Consider the following 20,421-nt stretch of genomic DNA (forward strand, 5'->3'; position numbering starts at 1 on the left):
AATGGAAGAATACCTCTCAAGATTTAGAAATGCTCGAGTGTCTTTAGGCAACAAATACCAACTTGCCCCAAACAGAAATGCTAAGATGCTTTGCTTTTCAAATGAAACTTGCTGACAGAAGGATTTCTTCTATCCTCTCCTCATTATCCTCCCCAGTCACCAATATTTTTTTTAGGAACTTCATAGTTGGACAAACACCAAAGAAACTGCTTTAAAGGCAGTGTGCGGCGGTCTCTTCTCGCTGACCTCCAAGTACAGTAAATGCTGACTGAATTTAATATGAACCCTCTCTGATGTGGTGCCAGGGGTAGGGTTTCTCCACCGTGCGGTACAGTACATTTCTGTACAGTAGCTAAATCAATACGTGAAGGTACATCATCGGACCATTATGCCAGTTTTCCCGAGCCGCCACCCCTCACACCGAACGAGGCTGTTTGCTGCTGGCGGGTCACCTTACAATGGCTGTTTTACAAGTAGAAATGGTTGACCTTGCTCTCTGAGTTCAGAAGTGCAACTCTGCAGTCATAACCGCTACAAGACGATGAGATCTGAGACATGACCTTCTGCATATGATTTGGATTCAAAAATGGCAATAGACCTCACATTACAGACTAAAAGAGCTCTTTTAGTCTGTAATGCAAGAGAGCAGCTCATTATCTGGGGAACCAATAAGAAAAAAAGATTGTCTAATAGCTGCGTGTTAGAAGTATCATGCTGTAATAACATGATAAAGACGACATCTGGTACAAAGGTACAGTAGAAATCAATAGATTATGAGCTGTAATCCACTTAGTCACTTGCTTTAAGGCAATTAGATGATGTCATCCACAGGGACATGCGGGATAACAGAAATATTTCCCACTCCAGCCATGACAGGATGAGAAATCTCTTTTTTTTTTCTTTTTTTTTTTTTTTTTTTTTATTAGACTAGAACAATTTGAACATGAAATTGTAAAAAAAATCAGCAATGATAAAAGTGATTTAGTGCCATTGTTCACTTTTATGAACACAGAAAATAATGAGATATCATTGGGGAGACACAGAGATAAAAAGATAGCGGCAGACTGAGATCCGTAGTAAAAAAAGAACAGTGAGAAAATGTGCCAGAGCAGGACTTTACGTACAACACACACATACACACGCACAGCGAAGGGCGTGAATAAATCTATGCAGCGCTAATCGAAAACCCTCGTCTTGCACTGAATCAGTTTTATGTATTCCTACTGTCCGTCCAAGCTCAGATGTGAGTCCTCACTGCCTGTTTTGATATGTGGTCTGTGTGCTGGAGTTCAATGCACCACATTTAATTACGGCCAAGTGAATATGGGAAAAGGTAAATTGCTCTGTCAAGCTGGGGAATTGGGTTCTTGATGTTGGAACTCTCATCACTTGGCATTTCTATTATTCAACATCAAGAAAAAAAAAATGGAGGAATGACGACAGCGGGGAAAAAGGAGGGACAGACAAACAAGACACCTCTGATTGTTTCTGCTTATGAGGAGAATGTCAACCGGCATGATGTGAAAAGCACAAATGCTTTTTTATTGAGATTGTTTTAATATGTATTATAAATTTTAAATATGCCTCTTATATCATGCCTCATAAATTCATCTGATAAACTTATTTCATTCAAAGTTTTGCAAAGTTACTTGGAGAATATCTCAAGCAACCATTGAGTGAGGGATCTGGTACAGAATGGGGCAAGACCATTTCACTGTGACAGTCATCATGGAGTATGTCAGTAATATGGCTAAATTATGATTTAGTTTGAAAAACAAGGTCTCGTCAGGTGCTGGGGAACCAGAGCACCTTGATGATAAATGATATATATATATATATATATATATATCAAGAGATGAAAACTTGGATCTGTTGGAATGCTACTACTCAAGTAGCCCGATCGGAGGGGCTATATGCAAAGACTATATAATATATATATAAAGTCCACACTAAGTGCTAAACAGCTAGTAGCTCAGTGTTCAGGAGCCACAGCTTCACCGGCCAAACGGTTCAATCCAGGCTCAAACCGGAAAAAAGGGCGCTATCCTGTCTGGGTCCTTAGGCAAGATCCTTCGAGCTACAGCCTACCTCATAACATGAGAGACACAAACAGACCTGAGAAATAGAATCATGGCAGGAATGACAGACAGACCTCCGATCAAGTGAAATACCATCAGAAAGTCTCATTGAGAATGTGAATGCAGCAGTGAGAACAATCCCTACCAATACCATAACAGAAACCAGACGAGCTGATTTACAACGCAGCAGTGATCCTTGAGCTGCTTGGCTATAAGAATAACAATGACAATAACAAATACCCACCATGGAAAAGACGGTTAGAGAGTAAAATCAAGGCAACAAGGAGGAAGTGAGCCAACTATCAGAGCTCCATAAGGGAACAACAAAAGACCAATACCCAATGAAGTACAGACCAGATACCCATACCTGAAGCACTCGAAACTGCCAAACAGAGACTCCAGGCCAGAAGGATTAACAGGCTCTTCTCCACCCAACCAGCTAAAGTGTACTCTCAGTGGCAGGGGAATAACAAGGCTGGAGACCCACCAAAGCTGGAGACAGAACAATACTGGAAAAGCATATGGGAAAGGGAGGCGTCCCACAACAGCAATGCAAAGTGGCTGATCTCTCTGAGATGACCACAGCAAACTCCCTGAGCAAAATCCGGTAACCATCACTGTGGCAGATGTCCAAGAAAGAGTCTCAGGTATGAAGAACTGGACAGCACCAGGGCCAGACAAGATCCATGCCTACTGGCTAAAGAAACTGACTGCCCTACATGAGCGACTGGCAGACCAAATGAACCAGCTGCTACAGAACGGAACCACCCTGAATGGTTAACTGAAGGCGCACAATCCTGATCCAGAAGGATTCAACAAAGGGCCCGGTCCCATCTAACTACCGACCAATAACCTGTCTCTCCACAACCTGGAAGCTCATGTCAGGCATCATAGCATAAGCAAACACATGGATCAATACATGAGCACGACACAGAAGGGCATCGGGGTGAATAGCAGAGGAGCCAAACACCAACTCCTTGTAGACCACACAGTTGCCAGAGACTGCAAAACCCGACACACCAACCTGTGCACGGCTTGGATTGATTACAAGAAAGCCTATGACTCAATGCCACACACTTGGATCATCGAATGCTTAGAGATGTACAACATCAACAGAACCTTGAGAACCTTCATTGCAAACTCAATGGGGCTGTGGAAGACCACCCTTGAAGCCAACTGCAAGCCACTTGCACAAGTATCCATCAAATGTGGCATATACCAAGGAGATGCGCTGTCCCCGCTACTGTTCTGCATAGGCCTGAACCCCCTCAGCCAAATCATCAACAAGACTGGCTACGGATACCGACTCAAGAATGGAGCCAACATCAGCCACCTCCTCTACATGGATGACATCAAGCTGTATGCCAAGAGCGGCGAGACATAGACTCACTGATCCACACCACCAGGATATACAGCACGGACATTGGGATGTCATTCGGACTAGAGAAGTATGGATGGTTACAAAGAGAGGGAAGGTCATCCGCACAGAAGGGATCTCACTCCCAGAAGGAACAATAGCAGACATAGAGGAAGGTTACAAATACCTGGGAATATCACAAGCAAATGGCAACCTTGATGAGATCACAAGAAAAAGAGCCACAACCAAATACCTCCAACGAATAAGACAAGTCCTGAGAAGCCAGCTCAATGGCAAGAACAAGATCCGTGCAATAAACAGCTATGCCCTACCAGTAATCAGGTACCCTGCAGGAATAATTAGCTGGCCAAAGGAGGAGATACAGGCCACAGATGTTAAGACCCGGAAACTACTAACAATGCACGGAGGGTTCCACCCCAAATCCAGCACACTGAGACTCTACACGAACCGCAAAGAAGGAGGCAGAGGACTAGTGAGTGTGAGAACCACTATCCAAGACGAGACATCCAAGATCCATAGATACATCAGGGACAAAGCCTCAACAGACAATGTGCTCAGTGAATGTCTCAAACAATGGGGAACAGAACCTGAGGTGCCGGAGGAACCATCATGGGAGGACAAGCCCCTGCATGGGATGTACCACCGGCAAATAACAAGTGGCTGACATCAGAAAGTCCTACCAATGGCTGGAAAAAGCTGGACTGAAGGACAGCACAGAGGCCCTCATCATGGCCGCCCAGGAACAGGCCCTAAACACCAGAGCAATTGAGGCCCAGATCTACCACACCAGACAAGACCCAAGGTGTAGGTTGTGCAAGGAGGCCCCTGAGACAGTCCAACACATAACAGCAGGGTGCAAGATACTGGCAGGGAAAGAATACATGGAACGACACAACCAAGTGGCAGGCATAGTGTACAGAAACATCTGTGCAGAATATGGACTGGAACCCCCAAGATCAAAGTGGGAAACACCCCCGAAGGTAGTGGAGAATGACCGAGCTAAGATCCTGTGGGACTTCCAGATCCAGACAGACAAAATGGTGAGGGCGAACCAACCAGACATAGTCGTGGTGGATAAACAACAGAGGAAAGCCGTTGTGGTGGATGTGGCAATACCAAGTGACTGCAACATCAGGAAAAAGGAGCATGAAAAACTAGAGAAATACCAGGGCCTAAGGGAGGAACTGGAGAGGGCCTGGAAGGTGAAGACCACAGTGGTGCCTGTGGTCATCGGGACCCTCGGGGCAGTCACCCCCAAACTGGAACAGTGGCTACAACAGATCCCAGGAACAACATCAGACATCTCAGTCCAGAAATGTGCAGTCCTAGGCACAGCCAAGATACTGCGCAGAACCCTCAAGCTCCCAGGCCTCTGGTAGAGGACCCGAGCTAAGAGGAAGAAGAATCACCACCCGCGGTGGGTGAGAAGGGAATTTTTATTTTTTATATATATATATATATATATATATATATATATATAACTTTTTATAATTTTTTTTTTTAAGGAATCATTTTAAAACCTGCAACAAGCTAGAAGCTTTAGCCTGCCTGTTGAAAAAAACAACCAGCCAAGTAACAAATTTTGCAATCTTAATAGTACAGTAAATTTAAGCCAAAGTCTGTGATGACATGATACAAATGATGGCTTCAATGGAAAAAAAAAAATAATCCAAAGTCTATAATCCAGGTACATGTCTTAGCCCATATACAGGCCACCATTAACTTTGGTCTTTGTTACCTCCAGTTCACATTATGACAATCTGGCTACTGAAGGCAAATGACATCTAAAGTCTCTATAAACTCTCTTCAACCTGAAACAAACACAGGTGTAGATTCAATTTTGCAAATATTACGCAGGAAGAGTTAAAAAAAATAGCAGAGCATTTTGCAGAAACCAATTATTTTTTTCCACCTTCTTAGCTCTCACACACTAGCACTCTCCATCTGTACTCCTCCTCTACCTCAGTCTCTGACACCCAACTGTGAATGTAGTCAACACTAACAACCTGAAAGTAAAAGGTTATTATCTGCTCCTCAGAAAGCTCATCTCATCTCTTGGTTAGTGCGATTTTGACGAACAGAGAGACAAAACGGCATAGAAAACGTACAGCTGAAAGCAAAAGTAACTGTTGTGTTCTGTGTTTCTCTGTATGTTTATTTCTAGTTTCCTGTGTGTCTGAGTCTCTGTGTTGTCCTGTCTCCCCGTGATTAGTCCCCAGGTGTATCTCGTTCCCTGATTTCCTCTTGTGTATTTAGTGTCACCTGTGTGTGTCTGTCTTCGTCGGGTCCTACGTCTGTGTAGTTGATTGTCGCGTCATTCAGTCTGCCTGTTTTGTTTGCCACGCTGTTTTTTCTGTGCTACCGGTGTGAGCCCTGGCTTCCGCTCAGCCGTGCCGCCAGAATTTTGTGGATTCATTTACTTCATTAAATATCATTTTTCACCACACCCTGGGTTCCCGTTTGCTGCCTCACCACATCACCACCACGCCTTATGACAGAAGGACCCGACCAAGCTGAAAGGTGAGCAGCAGATACCATCATGGACCCAGAGGAAAGGCAGGAATTACTAGAGACCATACGGGAGTATGAGGACGCCATGGCCAAGCCGTACGCGGCGGGACGACGGCTTGGATTCGCCATCCGTTTGGGTCTGTTGCTGGACTTCTGGGTTCCACGTTTTCCACATCCTGAGCTGGTGGCATTACAGAGGGAGGCAGAGTGGGAGCGTGAGGCAGCGCTAGCTGTCATGGCTGGAGAACCGCTGCCTCCCAGACCCAAGACTCTGTCCTCCCGATCCACCACCCCCGTTCCGTCATCTCAAGAGCCAGCAGCAGACCCTCCACGGCCGGAGCCGCCAGCAACGCTTCCGCGACCCGAGCCCGTTCCCGCCGCCGATCAAGCCGGCGCTACAGCAACGCTTCCGCCACCGGAGCCCGTATCTGCCGCCGCTCCAGCCGGCGCACCGGAGCCCGTATCTGCCGCCGCTCCAGCCGGCGCACCCGAGCCCGTATCTGCCGCCGCTCCAGCCGGCGCCACCCGAATCTCAATCTGCCGCTCCCGAATCTGCCGCCGTGCCCATGGTGATGGGATTCCAGGCGGCCCGCCTGGCTCCAGGTCGACAGATGGCACGGGTAGTAGGCTTTCCTGCCCCAGTCAGTGTTCCTAGTGCCAGTCCAGAGTCCCCTAGTGCCAGTCCAGAGTCCCCTAGTGCCAGTCCAGAGTCCCCTAGTGCCAGTCCCGAGTCCCCTCCTAGTGCCAGTCCCGAGTCCCCTCCTAGTGCCAGTCCCGAGTCCCCTCCTAGTGCCAGTCCCGAGTCCCCTCCTAGTGCCAGTCCCGAGTCCCCTCCTAGTGCCAGTCCCGAGACTCCTCCTAGTGCCAGTCCCGAGACTCCTCCTAGTGCCAGTCCCGAGACTCCTCCTAGTGCCAGTCCCGAGACTCCTCCTAGTGCTCCCCCCGAGACTCCTAGTGCTCCTCGTCGCCGCCCCCGTGTGGCCCCAGAGACTCCTCGTGCTCCTCGTCGCCGCCCCCGTGCGGCCCCAGAGACTCCTCGTGCTCCTCGTCGCCGCCCCCGTGCGGCTCTAGAGACTCCTCGTCTAGAGACTCCCCTGCGCCGCGGACGGCCGCCGGACCGCCTCCGTGGTTCCCGCCTCCTGCGCCGCGGACGGCCGCCGGACCGCCTCCGTGGTTCCCGCCTCCTGCGCCGCGGACGGCCGCCGGACCGCCTCCGTGGTTCCCGCCTCCTGCGCCGCGGACGGCCCGCGGACCGCCTCCGTGGTTCCCGCCTCCCTGCGCCCGCGGGCGGCGCGCCTCCGTGGTTCCCGCTTTCTGCGCCGTGGACGGCCGCCGGACCTTCCCTGCGGGTTCCGCCTCTGTTGCCTCCGCCCACTTTGTTGGGTAGTTTTTTGTTGTTTATGGACTCTGGCCCCCCGTCCGACTCCCCTCCGCCCACCCTTGTGTTTTTGTTTTGGGCGTCTTGGAGCCGCCCGTTAAGGGGGGGGTACTGTTGTGTTCTGTGTTTCTCTGTATGTTTATTTCTAGTTTCCTGTGTGTCTGAGTCTCTGTGTTGTCCTGTCTCCCCGTGATTAGTCCCCAGGTGTATCTCGTTCCCTGATTTCCTCTTGTGTATTTAGTGTCACCTGTGTGTGTCTGTCTTCGTCGGGTCCTACGTCTGTGTAGTTGATTGTCGCGTCATTCAGTCTGCCTGTTTTTGTTTGCCACGCTGTTTTTTCTGTGCTACCGGTGTGAGCCCTGGCTTCCGCTCAGCCGTGCCGCCAGAATTTTGTGGATTCATTTACTTCATTAAATATCATTTTTCACCACACCCTGGGTTCCCGTTTGCTGCCTCACCACATCACCACCACGCCTTATGACAGTAACTAGTGCAAGGGAAATGTTGGCTGACAGAGAATCAGCTGATGAGCTAATTTAGAAATTTTTATGCAACTCTTGACAGCATAAAAATTTATGAAGTTTGTATAAGAGCTCAGGTATTATAAACACCAGAGTATTTGTCATCAAAGTAGAGTCAGGCTTACAAAGTACCAGTATAACTTCATCGAGTGAAGTAAGCGCATGCTAATACTATAATGAGATGCATGTGTAAGATCAATAGACTGCATTTATGTTTGAGACTCTTATTTTGAAGAAAAAAGATGAAAACACTTGAGTATTGTGCCGAGAGTTGACAGACAAAGAATTGTCATTGAGCTAGCTAACAACATTTAGTTCAAAAGAATGGGTAACAAAATGGTAAAAACGGAACAAACTCAGCTAATAAACCGCTAAAGGCTAAGCATTAGCAGCTAACAATACAAAAGTTAGCGTATTCTTCATCGCTTCCTATTAGTCTGAAACTAGATATGTAAATAATCAATGTGGGTAGCATCTCTGGGTTTGAACTGAGCAGACCATTTAAACACCAATTACTAATTTTATAAAACACAATTTGGGATTTTCTGAAATCACTCTCACTCTCAAAAGTTAGAAAGTTGGTATGGGTGATGTCACTGTATAAACGCAACTTAATTTCATTTCATGGCTTTTTTTTTCAGAACTTTATTGATACTTGTTACCATACAGCTGGGAAAATTATTGATCTAAAAGAAAGCTTTGAACTCACATCTCCTTGATCATAATGCTGGCTAAAATTTGATCAAAACTTGTCCCATGTTTGTTGTTTTTAAATGAGGAATTATAACATACATGTTATAATTAAATTCAAAATGTATAAAAATGTAAATTCCCGGCAGCAGACCTCCATCCTTGAACTGAACTAACATGAGCAGGCATGTAGGGGACATATCACTGCTCATCAAATATAAAACACTGGCTTTAATAATTGAAAACGACTTTCTGGTGGCAATAGCAGTCATCTTTAATGTAGATTAAAAGGAAAGGGACAGTTATGGAAAGGAAAATCTGACAATGCTTACAGTGTGGATTTCTTCTATCATGGCAGTAAGCTGCCCGGCTCTGACTCAACATAAAGCATATGTGACCTATGTGTCTTAGTTTCTGTATGACTTTCTTGTCAAAAACATGCTTGTCAGAATAAGATGTTCATTTACTTGGATGGATGGATGGATGGATGCAACTTTTAGACAAATACATTAATTAAATTTCACACTTTTCCATACTGAGTGCTGAGCATGAGGCGTTTCTATCTGACTTTAATTCTTCAGATTCTTTGACTCCATGATGGTAGTTTAACTTTTTCCACATCACATCAACAGTGATGGCCTCCATTTGTATCAATTACACTCCACCTCCACTCTGTTCTCATTGAGACACATGAAAGTCCATTAAGCCTAATCGCTGGTAAATTACACAACACTGTCTACATACTGTGGAAGTCTCATTTAAGGTTATCACATCGAGGTCATTAAGGGTTTGGAGATAAGGGAATCGTAGAGAAGACTCAAAGTGCTGAATACAAAAACATAGCAAACTCTCTGAAGGTATCTGAAGATAACACAAATTTCAGAGCAGCAGGATTTTAAGCATATTATACCAATGAAGTCAGTATTGGAAATGAGAAATCCCTGAGACTAAGGAGTATTAAGTAATAGATCTAATATTTATGATAGAAATTATTAATTATGTAAACGGACAGATCATGGCTCCAATCACAGCAGCTCTGGATCTGGGCTATAGCCGAGTCCAGATTCAGGTCCTTCCTGAAATAATTGAGTTACATTAAATCTGAGTAAAGATGTTGGCAATAACCAAACCAGTCCACATACAAACATTTTCAGGAGAACCAAGAAGACTACAGCTGTATCTGCTAAGTCAGACTTATGTTGATACCCATTAGAACCACTTTCACTTCAGTTGTGTAGGAACACAAGATGCAATAGGAAACTCATGCTCCAGCATTGTCTTACTACTGACTCCATATTGTAGCACGGAAAATTTGATTGCTAGATTAGTCAGGCTGCTCATAATCTTTAAAGAACTGCTAATAAAATGTTACAATTACTTCATTTCTGCACTAAATTCAAAGATTCACTAACTTCAGTATGCAGGTTGCTTAAAACTGAAAGTGAAACTGATGGTTTGACCAACTTTATGAATAATTCAGCTAACGATCTGAATTATTTTAATTTTAATACTTTTCATGGAGTCTTCCTCTTTGGCGCCCCTAAACCAGATACAGATAAACTAGTCAAAACAGGAACACATTTAAAGTGACACGTACTTCGAAAAGGATGGTTCACAAAATCCATTTCACTTCCTCGAGTTTAGACCCACACAACAGGCTTTTCAAAAAAACAGAAAATCGTGTGACAGGAGATATGGAGACACAAGAATGTCTTACAGACACTTCCTGTCAGGATAAAATATCTGGCTACTGCAGTGACTGGAATGTCACTGTAGAGTTAGCTACACTGGATACAGAAGCCAGTGTAAACTTGATCAACTGTACGTTACTTTACTGAACTTCAAAGGTAAAGTGATTGAAATCCCTGTAATCTACCGTAATCATATTACAATGACTTCATTGAATCGGACTGGTTCTTGGTATCAAATAGCTGCTTTTAAGCCACATCAAAGTTATAATAATAATACTAAAAACTATGATATGCTTTAAAGCATATTTTAATACTTGTCATATGAACCAGTTATTTTCTTGTAAGTGAAGGAATATGGAAGAATGAGTGCATTCTTCCATATTGTGTGTTTGTCTGTGGTTGCTTTTCTGCATAGGAGTGTGGCCCTCGGCTGACCCTCTTTAATAATTAGTGTGAATGTGACTTGATGCAATACGACATGACAACATGATTCATCCTGCATCCTGCAGTCATTCTGCCTTAAATTCTACTTTTCTAGAGAACCCAAAGGTCTAGTTAGTTGTTTTAATCTCAGATAAAATTGAACAAAGATGGTGTTGGTGCCTTTCAGGCTGCGCCACACTGAGAAGTTCCAAGTATTTTGTACTCCCTTTGAATCTTAGCAATATCTGAAAGAATTGGAATAGTAAAGGGGGCTAATCAAAGTAAATTCAAATGTGGCACTTATATTTTACCAGAAGGTTATCACAAAGTTGAGTTGGAAATATAAACAGATGTGGAGAAAAATTAGGCCAAATAAAACAAACTACGTTTATAAAATCAAGTCATTTCTGAATGGAAAGGTGCTCCTTAAGAGTCATCTGTCAAGTTCAAAGTCTGAACTTGTAAATATCTATTTGTCATGGCAACTACAAGGGGAAAATTAATGGTAAATACCAGTAACTGATATTTACCATTAATAATGATAATTAGCTTGATTGCTCGCTTCCCAAGTGATTTTTTTTAATCTTCCACCATCTTCATTTTCCCATTCTGCCTCACCTCTGCTGTACGTATGTAAAAGAAGTTGTGTATCTTCTACTACATACTCAACACAAGTAGCTGTAAAAGCCTGTAAAGCAGCATGTGAGGGGATCTTGATAAAGAGATTGTGTTTGCACCTTTATGTAAGCCAGAAAGACGCATGCACACACATTTGTATGGATGAGAATCTGTACCCATTCCCCGTTACTGCCACACAGATCGATGGTCATTGATATTCAGTCATTATTTAGTCTGGGCTGTCATTGGCAACAATAGACTGCATAATAGACTAACATTGCTTGGCTGCACTTTAGATCATTGGAGTGCTGATCTATATGTCTCTCCTACCTGTTTATCAGTGAGAGCGTACAAAAACTGATGATCTGGACTGAAGAGCAGATCTCTCAGGATGGGGTTCCCATCGCTCACCATCACATTCTCATACAACAAGGCAGGCTGGGAAATGGAGTTCACCAGGATCTGGAAAAAAAGAGGGGAATACAAAACAATCATGAGACTGGAACGAGGTTTAACGATGCTTGGCTTCATTGGATTGTCTGATTGATTTACGCCAAATAAACTGCTTTCAGTTTGTCTTTTTTTCTACCTAAATTCAGATAAATGAAGGCGGCAACTTCTTGATTGTTTTTTCTACTGAATAACTTCTCATTTTAAAATTTTTTTATTGACTTTATTCACAACTTTGGAGATCAAAAATATATCCATCCAGCCCATTCAGTCACTTTTTGATGCAAGGCTACATAACCGCCAACTGTGCCACCCTCTAGCTGGTGATCAGACAATAAACTGTACGATATTTTTCATTCTTCTGAAGTAATTACTTTTACTTTTCAAACATGTAAAAGTCACAAAAGTAACACAAAATATTTCAGCATTTTTATACAACCCAGTAAGTTTCTGAGTTTCCTGTAAGCCAGTCTTTTAGGATGATTAACTGAGTGCAGCCCCACTACAGAACTAAATGATGTATTTTTGGAAGGTGTTTGCCAACCCTGAATCCACTGGCAATACCTCAGAGTTATGAGGGCACAATGTTCCAAAGGCACTGAGTAGATCTTCCCCTGGTTTCCTTTGGATGTTTGTTTCTTATTTCTCAGCCATCTGCTCATCCATCACTTGTGAGCAGCCTTCTATATTTCTCTCTCTGATATATCCTTTTTCTTCAGGCTTCAGCTCTGGGTTTGGTTGGCTTGGGTGAGAAACAAGACCAGAGTTACTCTGATCTTCCTCTAAACAGGTAGTTCATTAGCCACCAGGCTTTTATTATGGGTCTTCTTTCTTAAGAGAAGCAACTTTCACAACTCTAATCATGATATTAGGAAAATATGCATCATACTGGTCATATTATCATATATGATATTATTTACAACACTACATGAATGTAAGCTTCTACAAAGTCCATATGAAGGGCAGGAATAAAGGGCAGTAAAGGTGCATCCAATGAGTGGCATTTCTAGAATAAACCCAAACCAACTACAGAATCCAATACGTCTTTTGTAATCTGTAATTCCAGATGTTCAGGTTTGTACGTTTCTTGCCGTTTGTGCGTGAGCCCACGCGTATAAAAAGTCAATGAATTGGAGTTGTTACTAACCAAAGGTCATTTGTTTTAGCGACCACCCCACCCGCCTCCATCTTGTTTCCACATAAAGACACACAAACACACTGAAAAGTTTTATTGACGTAAAGTGAGTGTGACCTTTTGTGCCTTTTGTTTTTATGGCTCTGATCATTTTTCTCTCTTTCTCTCTCTCCCTCCCTGTCAGGAATAACACACATATAGAGAAAAGAGAAGAGAAAAAAAAAACACACTGTGTGGCTGTTCTCAGACTGCTCCGTGCCGACGGCTGCTGTATCATTTATGATGAGTGACGGACTGTGATGGAATGAGGGAGGGAGAGGGGGAAACAGCGAGCGTGTTCTGCCCCACAGCTCGGGGCAGAGGGCATTTGGAGGGGGATTCAGGTCAGCTAGCACAGAAGGGACTGTAGTACGAGGCAGGTGACTGTGAATTTTCATCTTGTCTTTTAGCCTGCAGGTTCCTGCTCTCCTTCTCCGACCTCTGCACTCTGAAAGCTTCTTATAGAGCGGGCAGCTTCACCAGAGACAACTTCAGGAAGTCTCAGTTTTGTACTTGCTCCCTTTGGAACACCTGAACTGAAATATTGCAATTTGTAATCATATCATGAAGAGACTTCTGCTGCATGTCTTTGGGCTTGTGCTGGTATGAAATTGGTATGATATGCTTGAATAAAACACCATTGTAGCACAACAATAGAAAAGAAAAACTATTTGTCAAGCAGAAGAAGACAGACATTTGTCTTCAACAGGGCCCTATACACAGCTATAAGATATTAAAAATAATCCAAAAAAATCAAACGGGGAGTAAAACAATTATATGTCATGAAACCTGTTGATAGTGAGTCAAGGTCTTCATACCAAGTCTCCAGTTGCTGTCATTCTGCTGTTTGATGCTCAAGTAGTTGAGTTTTGTTAGTTATAAAAGCTCTGACAAAAGGTTTCACCGATAACTTATTGTTTAAAATGGAGGCATCTTGATAAAAGGCAACAGAGTATCTGCTCATAGCTAAATTTTTAAACATTATTTGAGATTTCTGAAACATTACTTGTTTGTGACTTGTGAAAGCTTTCTTAACAGAGTGTTAGTTTTTCAAAATCAGCTGGACATATCAGTAGAAAAACACTATAACATTTGTTTTAACTTAGAACAAATCAACAACAAGATCAAAGTTCTTGTTCAAAGTTGACACCCCGAACTATCTGTATTTTTCACACATAGATTGTCTTTTATAGAAAACTCAATGGCCCTTTCTGTGGTTTTCTGAAAGACTGAGGGAAAACTTTGGTGGTTGTGAAACTTAACCTTTTAGAACCCTGGAACACCTTTATTATCTCAATTGCTCCAAGAATAATAATTATGTTAAGACTTAATTAAGTTCACTTTTACATTCCAGTATTGAAATGCCATCTGCTTAAAAAGAGCTGAAATGCCAACGGAAGAAGCTTAATGAATTCCACAAGTTCTCTGTGTGGTCTCTGCAAACTGAATTCAAGCCCATAAAGCACAAAGGGAGGATAACACTGAGCCATGTGAACCTTTATTTTTTTAATTTAAGTTTCACCTTCTGAAATGTATTAACCAGCCTGAAAGATGAAAGCAACTCTGCTATAAAAAACACTGGCTACCTGCTTTAAAAGTGCTTATTAAATATGCTTTTGTAACTGCTCCCATGATGATTATTAGCCCAGGAAAAAGGAAGCATAAAGCTTACTGCTTTGAAGTCACTGAAAGCTTATGAGTCATTAAAACACTGCCTTTTTACTGATTAGTTTACCTCTTTGAAGCGGGACAATCAGACGTATTTCGGTTTCGCTCAGCAGTGCTGCTCCGATGAGTGTGCCGAACATAATTGCTGCTATTTGCATTCTAATTATCCATCAATTAATTAGTTTTACAACACAAAAAAAAATAAGAAAATGGCATTTTAAAGCAGTCAGTTCAATAGAGGATGAAGCACTGTGCAAAGCAAAGACGCTGCTCTTTTGAGACATGGTTTCCAAACTGTAGTGTAAAGTCTGCTGAGAAATGTGTTTTTGCACATAGCCCACATCCGTTGTTGTCTAACCTTCAGATCAAGCCCGTGGCTATGCCACTGTACAAAAATTATAATCAGCACAAAAGTTAGAGGTGACTTCTTGCCAAGTTTTGCCCCATGTTTCGTCTTTGAAGAGACATCCTGCTTGAGTCATATCACACTTCACCTTTTGGTTGTCTCAATTCTTCAAGGTTAGCACGCTCCCATTGCGTTAGAGACACAGGCTTGACTGACAACAATCATTTCAGTGACATTTACAGCAACACAACCCAGTGTGATTCAGACGTGTCAAAAGGACTTTCAGTGCTGTCGTTTGTGGTCGACTGAACACTCATTATTCTTGCGAGGACACTCCTTATGAGCTCATTCTGTTATACAGGACAGAAGTTTCAGGAAGTGTGCCTTAAAAGCCACTTTTTGCTGAAGTCATTTATGGAATCAGATCCAGTTATATTCAGAACATCACTTGAGAAATATTTTGCCTAATAAATCCAACAGTTTCCATTTTTGAAGACTACTATCCACAGCAGATTTGGTAATAGAGCAAGGCTGCATATTGTTAGCACACTACCAGGTATTTGTTTTGCATTTCAATAATATAAAAACCAAGCCTCCAGCATATTATGAGCAATGGATCTTAATAAACAACACTTCTGTACCATCCAGAGGTACCACTACTACCAAATTTACATAAATGATACACAAATGTTGTGTCAATGATAACAGTGTTAATTATCATCATGCACACACCAAGTCTGATGAAAACTCACTCAATCACTCCAGAATGCTTCATGCAACACAAATCTTTTTGTTTTCCTTGAGAGAAACAACCTCTAGATTTTTCCAGGAGTTTCCAAAATTAAGTTTTATTTCCTTAACATTTACACCAAAGACATATGTAATATATTTTTCATTCCATCACACATAGACAGATAACAAAAAAAGAAATGTTAAATGTCCTGTACTTCTATACTTTTTCTAGGGGTACTGCCATGCCCTGCCACCGCCAGCATTTTCCTCTTCTCATTTCTCCAGCTAGTGCTAGACACAAGAGTTTGTTCTGCTCTCTGGTCAGCTTGGTGTTAACATATGCATCCGAACTGCACCAGAGTTCCCTTCAATCATACTGAGAGGCAGGTTTGTAAGTAGGGCAGAGTTTGTGCCTCCCCAAACAGACCAGACTGCCTCGACAAACACACTAGAGTTCAATTAAAGTGGATGAATCCACCTCCAAAGGAAAAATGCCCAGCTGCTGTTTGGTCAGATTTAAGAAACAGATGAGTGGTGTCATTAGAATATCACCTCCATGAGACCTTTTCCATCAGCCCAATTTATATGACCAGCAGGTATTAATAAGCACTTGTCTCCTGACACTGCCCAATGGTGATGAAAAAAAAACGGCTAATGTAAAGCTGGTTTATTAAAGAGCATAACGTATTATGCCAACAGAAATAGGGACACCCTCATGTACTGAGGGCCTATTGGACGGTTGTGGGGACACCAAGGAGAGGTAGAGGCAGGAGGGGTATTAGAATTGTGTGTGCAGTGGAGGACAAGGCAATAAAAGGGAACAAATTAAAAACAGTCTGGGTTCAAACACCGGTCACAATTTTAGGTCAGGTAGTTCAACAGAAAACAATCACACACGGCCACTGTGGTGGCGGAGGGGATAGCGCAACCCACGTTTGGAGGCCTCGAGTCCTCGACGTGGCCGTCGCGGGTTCAATTCCCGGACCCGGTGACATTTGCTGCATGTCTTCCCTCCTCTCCTTTCCCCTTTCCTGTCAGCCTACTTTCATATAAGGGACACTAGAGCCCACAAAAGACCGTCTGGAGGGGAGGGGGGAAAGAAAAAGAAAGAAAACAATCACACACACACACACACACACACACACACACCATTAATTGTAGCACTTTGTCAGAACCACACAGACTTTTTTTTTAACACAACTAACTAGTTGCTTAATTAACATTTCTCCTTTTACTGCTGTGTGTTTTTATAACACAAAGATTATTTTTTTATTTTTTTTTGTTTTCCTATCCAAGGTTTTATTCCCATGTTTACTAGCCCTTTTCCAAACTGTGTTCTCTTTGTCATTTTCCACAAAGCAACTTTTTTTTAAAGATCTCCTGAATTGCTTTCACTTCAAAGCTCGCCCTTCAATTCCAAGGTTTTTCTTTGCTGTCCTGATTTCTAGACCTTCCTTTTGTGTGTGTGTGTGTGTATGTGATTGTCCAGACACAGCAGTGTCCCATCCAGCCTCAGCTGTTCAACATGTAGTTAATTACATGACTGGAAAAAAAGGGAGGGAAGAGGACAGACGCGAAGGACAAGTCAGAAAAACGTGGAAAAGGGGATGGAAGCTTGAAACAGTTTTGAGCGTTTCCTATTGAGATCAATGGAACAAAAGTCACCTGAGGACAAGTAATAAAGATTTGCCCTAAATATTCAACTCATTGTTTTATGATGGAGGGCTGAAAGGGAAGGGACAGATGCATCTTCGTAATGAAATCTACGGTAGAGTTAGCGTGTGTGTATGAGTGTGTGCTAACTGCTCCTTATTGTAATTGTGATCCTTAATAAAATTGATTTTAGTGTCCTTTGCAGCGACGATGACTCGTTCACATGCACACAGAACCATAGAGAGGTAACACATTTGACAGCAGGGTTTGGTTTCTAAAAAAGGATTTCAGTTTAATACCATCAGACAGAGAAAAGGGGGCAGAGGGAAGGAGGAGGGAGGTGGAGTATACGCAGTATATATATGGCTCAGTCCCTGCTTATGTGTCTGTCTGACCCTGACTGGAGGGCATCCAAGGTATCAGAGCGCACCTGCTGACTACACAGTCTACATTTTTCAAACACACACACATACACACACGTGCGGATTGGCCGAGCCACATCAGTGCGACAGGTTACTAGGAGTGAAATTAATCATCATTCTTTTGTCGCACCGCTGCTCTCACAACAGGAAGCTGGCCCCCAGTGACACACACACACACACACACAAACCTGCATATGGAGTGACAGCCAGACAGCTGGTCGGTGACAGCACGCCTCTATAAAGCTGTTTTGCTAACAGCTAACAATAGTTGGCTCAGGTGAGAAAAATAGTGCCAAGGTTTGGTGGAGTAAGCACAAACAGTCCAAACTGAGCACTTTAAAGTAATACTCCTAGAAGTATCCAAGAGGAACGGTGAAATAATAATTGTTATTAGCAGAGGTCAGATTGTAATTGGATCAAACTTCTATAATTCTCGGAAGTTAATTGTATTTTCTGTGGTGCTTGTGTGAATCTGGTGTTGGGTATTGGTGCATTTGCAATAAATGCTTGTAAATAGAAGTAGGCCTTTCTCACAGTTCACTTATCAGGACAACTATAAAAATAATCAACTGGTCCTAACGATCAAAACAGAAACTTAAAAGTTTGAATTTGGATTTCCTGAATAACCAATCAGCACCAATGATGACCTTTATATAGTTAAATGTTTAGGCAGTGAGGGTTAGAGGTAGACATCAGGACCCTGTCCAGAGGGACAATATGCTTTACTTCAGACTGTTAAGGGTTACAAGACAATAATGCAACGATTCTGCATCCATCACTTTGCATTTTGAACTTTTCACATGATGACAAAAACCTTAAAGGGAATGAATTTCTCAGAGAAGGCTAAGGCAGTATGGGGTGTTGCCTATGGGGATGTAACGACTCACTGTTGTGTTCAAAAGAGAAAATATTTTAGCAAAATTCTGGGGGAAAACCTAAATTCTTATTTGACATTTTTACAAACTGCTTTAAATCATCTCTGTTTGATGTTTTAAAGCATAAAGAAATTACTTAAAGAATAATTTTCTTCAGACTGTGAGCTACAGATGATCAAATAAACATTTAAAATTTGTGAAACAACCTTTTAGTTTAAGGAAGTTAAGGAATAGACCTTCAAACCCAAAGTTCATAATAACAGATGGCACCTTCGCTAGTAAGTCATATGTTATTAACTAAATAGAACTTTGATGAAAAATATCCTGGGGTTTTTAATCATTAGATCTCATAATATTTGGTCTAATACACAAACTAACTGCCTGGAAAAAACATCTTTTCTCCCAATAGAGCCCAGCAGTCCAGTATAGATTTGTACCTGTTGACTTCTGGGTTTTCTTATAGATGAGGCCAAGATTGAACAGTCTTGCTATAGTCCACACAAACACCTCAATCCAGCTGTACGGACAGTATTTCAACCTTTGTCTAAGTTGAATTCATCTAACTAAGTTTGGACGATGCAAAGCAGCTAAATTACCAGAAAATAATGCATAACAAAGCAAAATAGGAAAGGTTTGACGTTTTATGAACCTTGCATTTATCAGTCAATCACCTGACGAAATATCTAACCACCAAGGTGTTAACAATTTTTTTCCAGTCATTTAGCTGTATTGCTGTCTGTCCAGAAACCATTACCTTGACGAATGAAAAACTCCTACTCATATAAAGAAATGTGTTGTGAAAGGAAAAAAAAAAAGATTCAAACAATGGCTGAATAATGCAGTGACATGTTAAGAGTTCTCGTGACACTTGTTTTGAGCGGCATTGTACTGTTTTCTTTTTCAAAAAATTCTTCTTCCGCCTAGAAGTTGACAGGCGTGGCTAAAGAAGATAATGCAATTATTATCATTAAAACAATTTTCAGAGGTTAACACTTGACAATAGCTCGAAAGGCGTTTGTCTTCTCAACCTCTGACATGCTTTTTTAATGTCAGGATTTGTTTTTGAACACACAGAACTTTGGAGAACGTCGAATTGGCGTGGTGTTCGTTGCAAAACAAATAAAATTTCACAACTCGAAGATACTTGCAACAGGCATTGATTTGGTTTTAAATATTCAAGCAGAGAAAACCACACACACACACACACTTCGAACAGCTCTTGTTAGACACAGAGTCGGGGAACAGAAGTCTTTCTGCCGGTTTTCTTAACTGGTGTGGCACCACCACACGAACACCTGTGAGTGTAATGCCCCTTTAATCTTTTACAAACATGACGGACTTGAGCTGCTCCTTTGCACATCTCCTGCAGGTCTTCTTGCAGAACACACATACACACAGTTTCTCTTCCCTGCCTCCTCCTATGATAACCAGACTAACAAGTACTTGGAGCAGTTGGCAGGCTCATTCAGAATTCTCTTTGCTGCTTTTGTTCCTTTGCTTTCCATCTCTTTTATCCCTTTCGTCACTTACCTTTTGCTTTTATTTTAACTGTAATTTCACACTATTTCTCCTCTGGGCAAACAGTGGGGAAAAAAAATTACCTGTATGTAATTTAGAATAAAATGAAGTTTTATTTCTTGAAAAAGAACCACGAAATTGTTCAGGTCAGAGTCCATAAAAGGGACTTTAATTCAGCATTAAGTCAAACCATTACGAAGCGAGGTGACGCAGATCCCTCAGTAGGTGTTAAAGAAAATGACGGCTCTTTTGCTGAGAATCTCAAAAGGAGCTGATTTGCATCGGAATCGGATGG

The 20,421-nt window shown here is 42.4% G+C and overlaps 1 protein-coding gene across 1 annotated transcript in view; it reads right to left on the reverse strand.

Moving 5' to 3' along the window:
- The window catches only part of LOC122827114 (plexin-A1-like), a 164,660-nt gene that overhangs the window by 13,841 nt on the left and 130,398 nt on the right, over positions 1-20,421 (reverse strand). The window contains exon 5 of the mRNA XM_044109740.1: positions 11,619-11,750. Coding sequence (XP_043965675.1) covers positions 11,619-11,750 — 132 coding nt within the window. The remainder of the gene's footprint in view (positions 1-11,618; positions 11,751-20,421) is intronic.

This window comes from Gambusia affinis, linkage group LG01 (genome assembly GCF_019740435.1).
Source record: "Gambusia affinis linkage group LG01, SWU_Gaff_1.0, whole genome shotgun sequence".
Taxonomy (NCBI): domain Eukaryota; kingdom Metazoa; phylum Chordata; class Actinopteri; order Cyprinodontiformes; family Poeciliidae; genus Gambusia; species Gambusia affinis.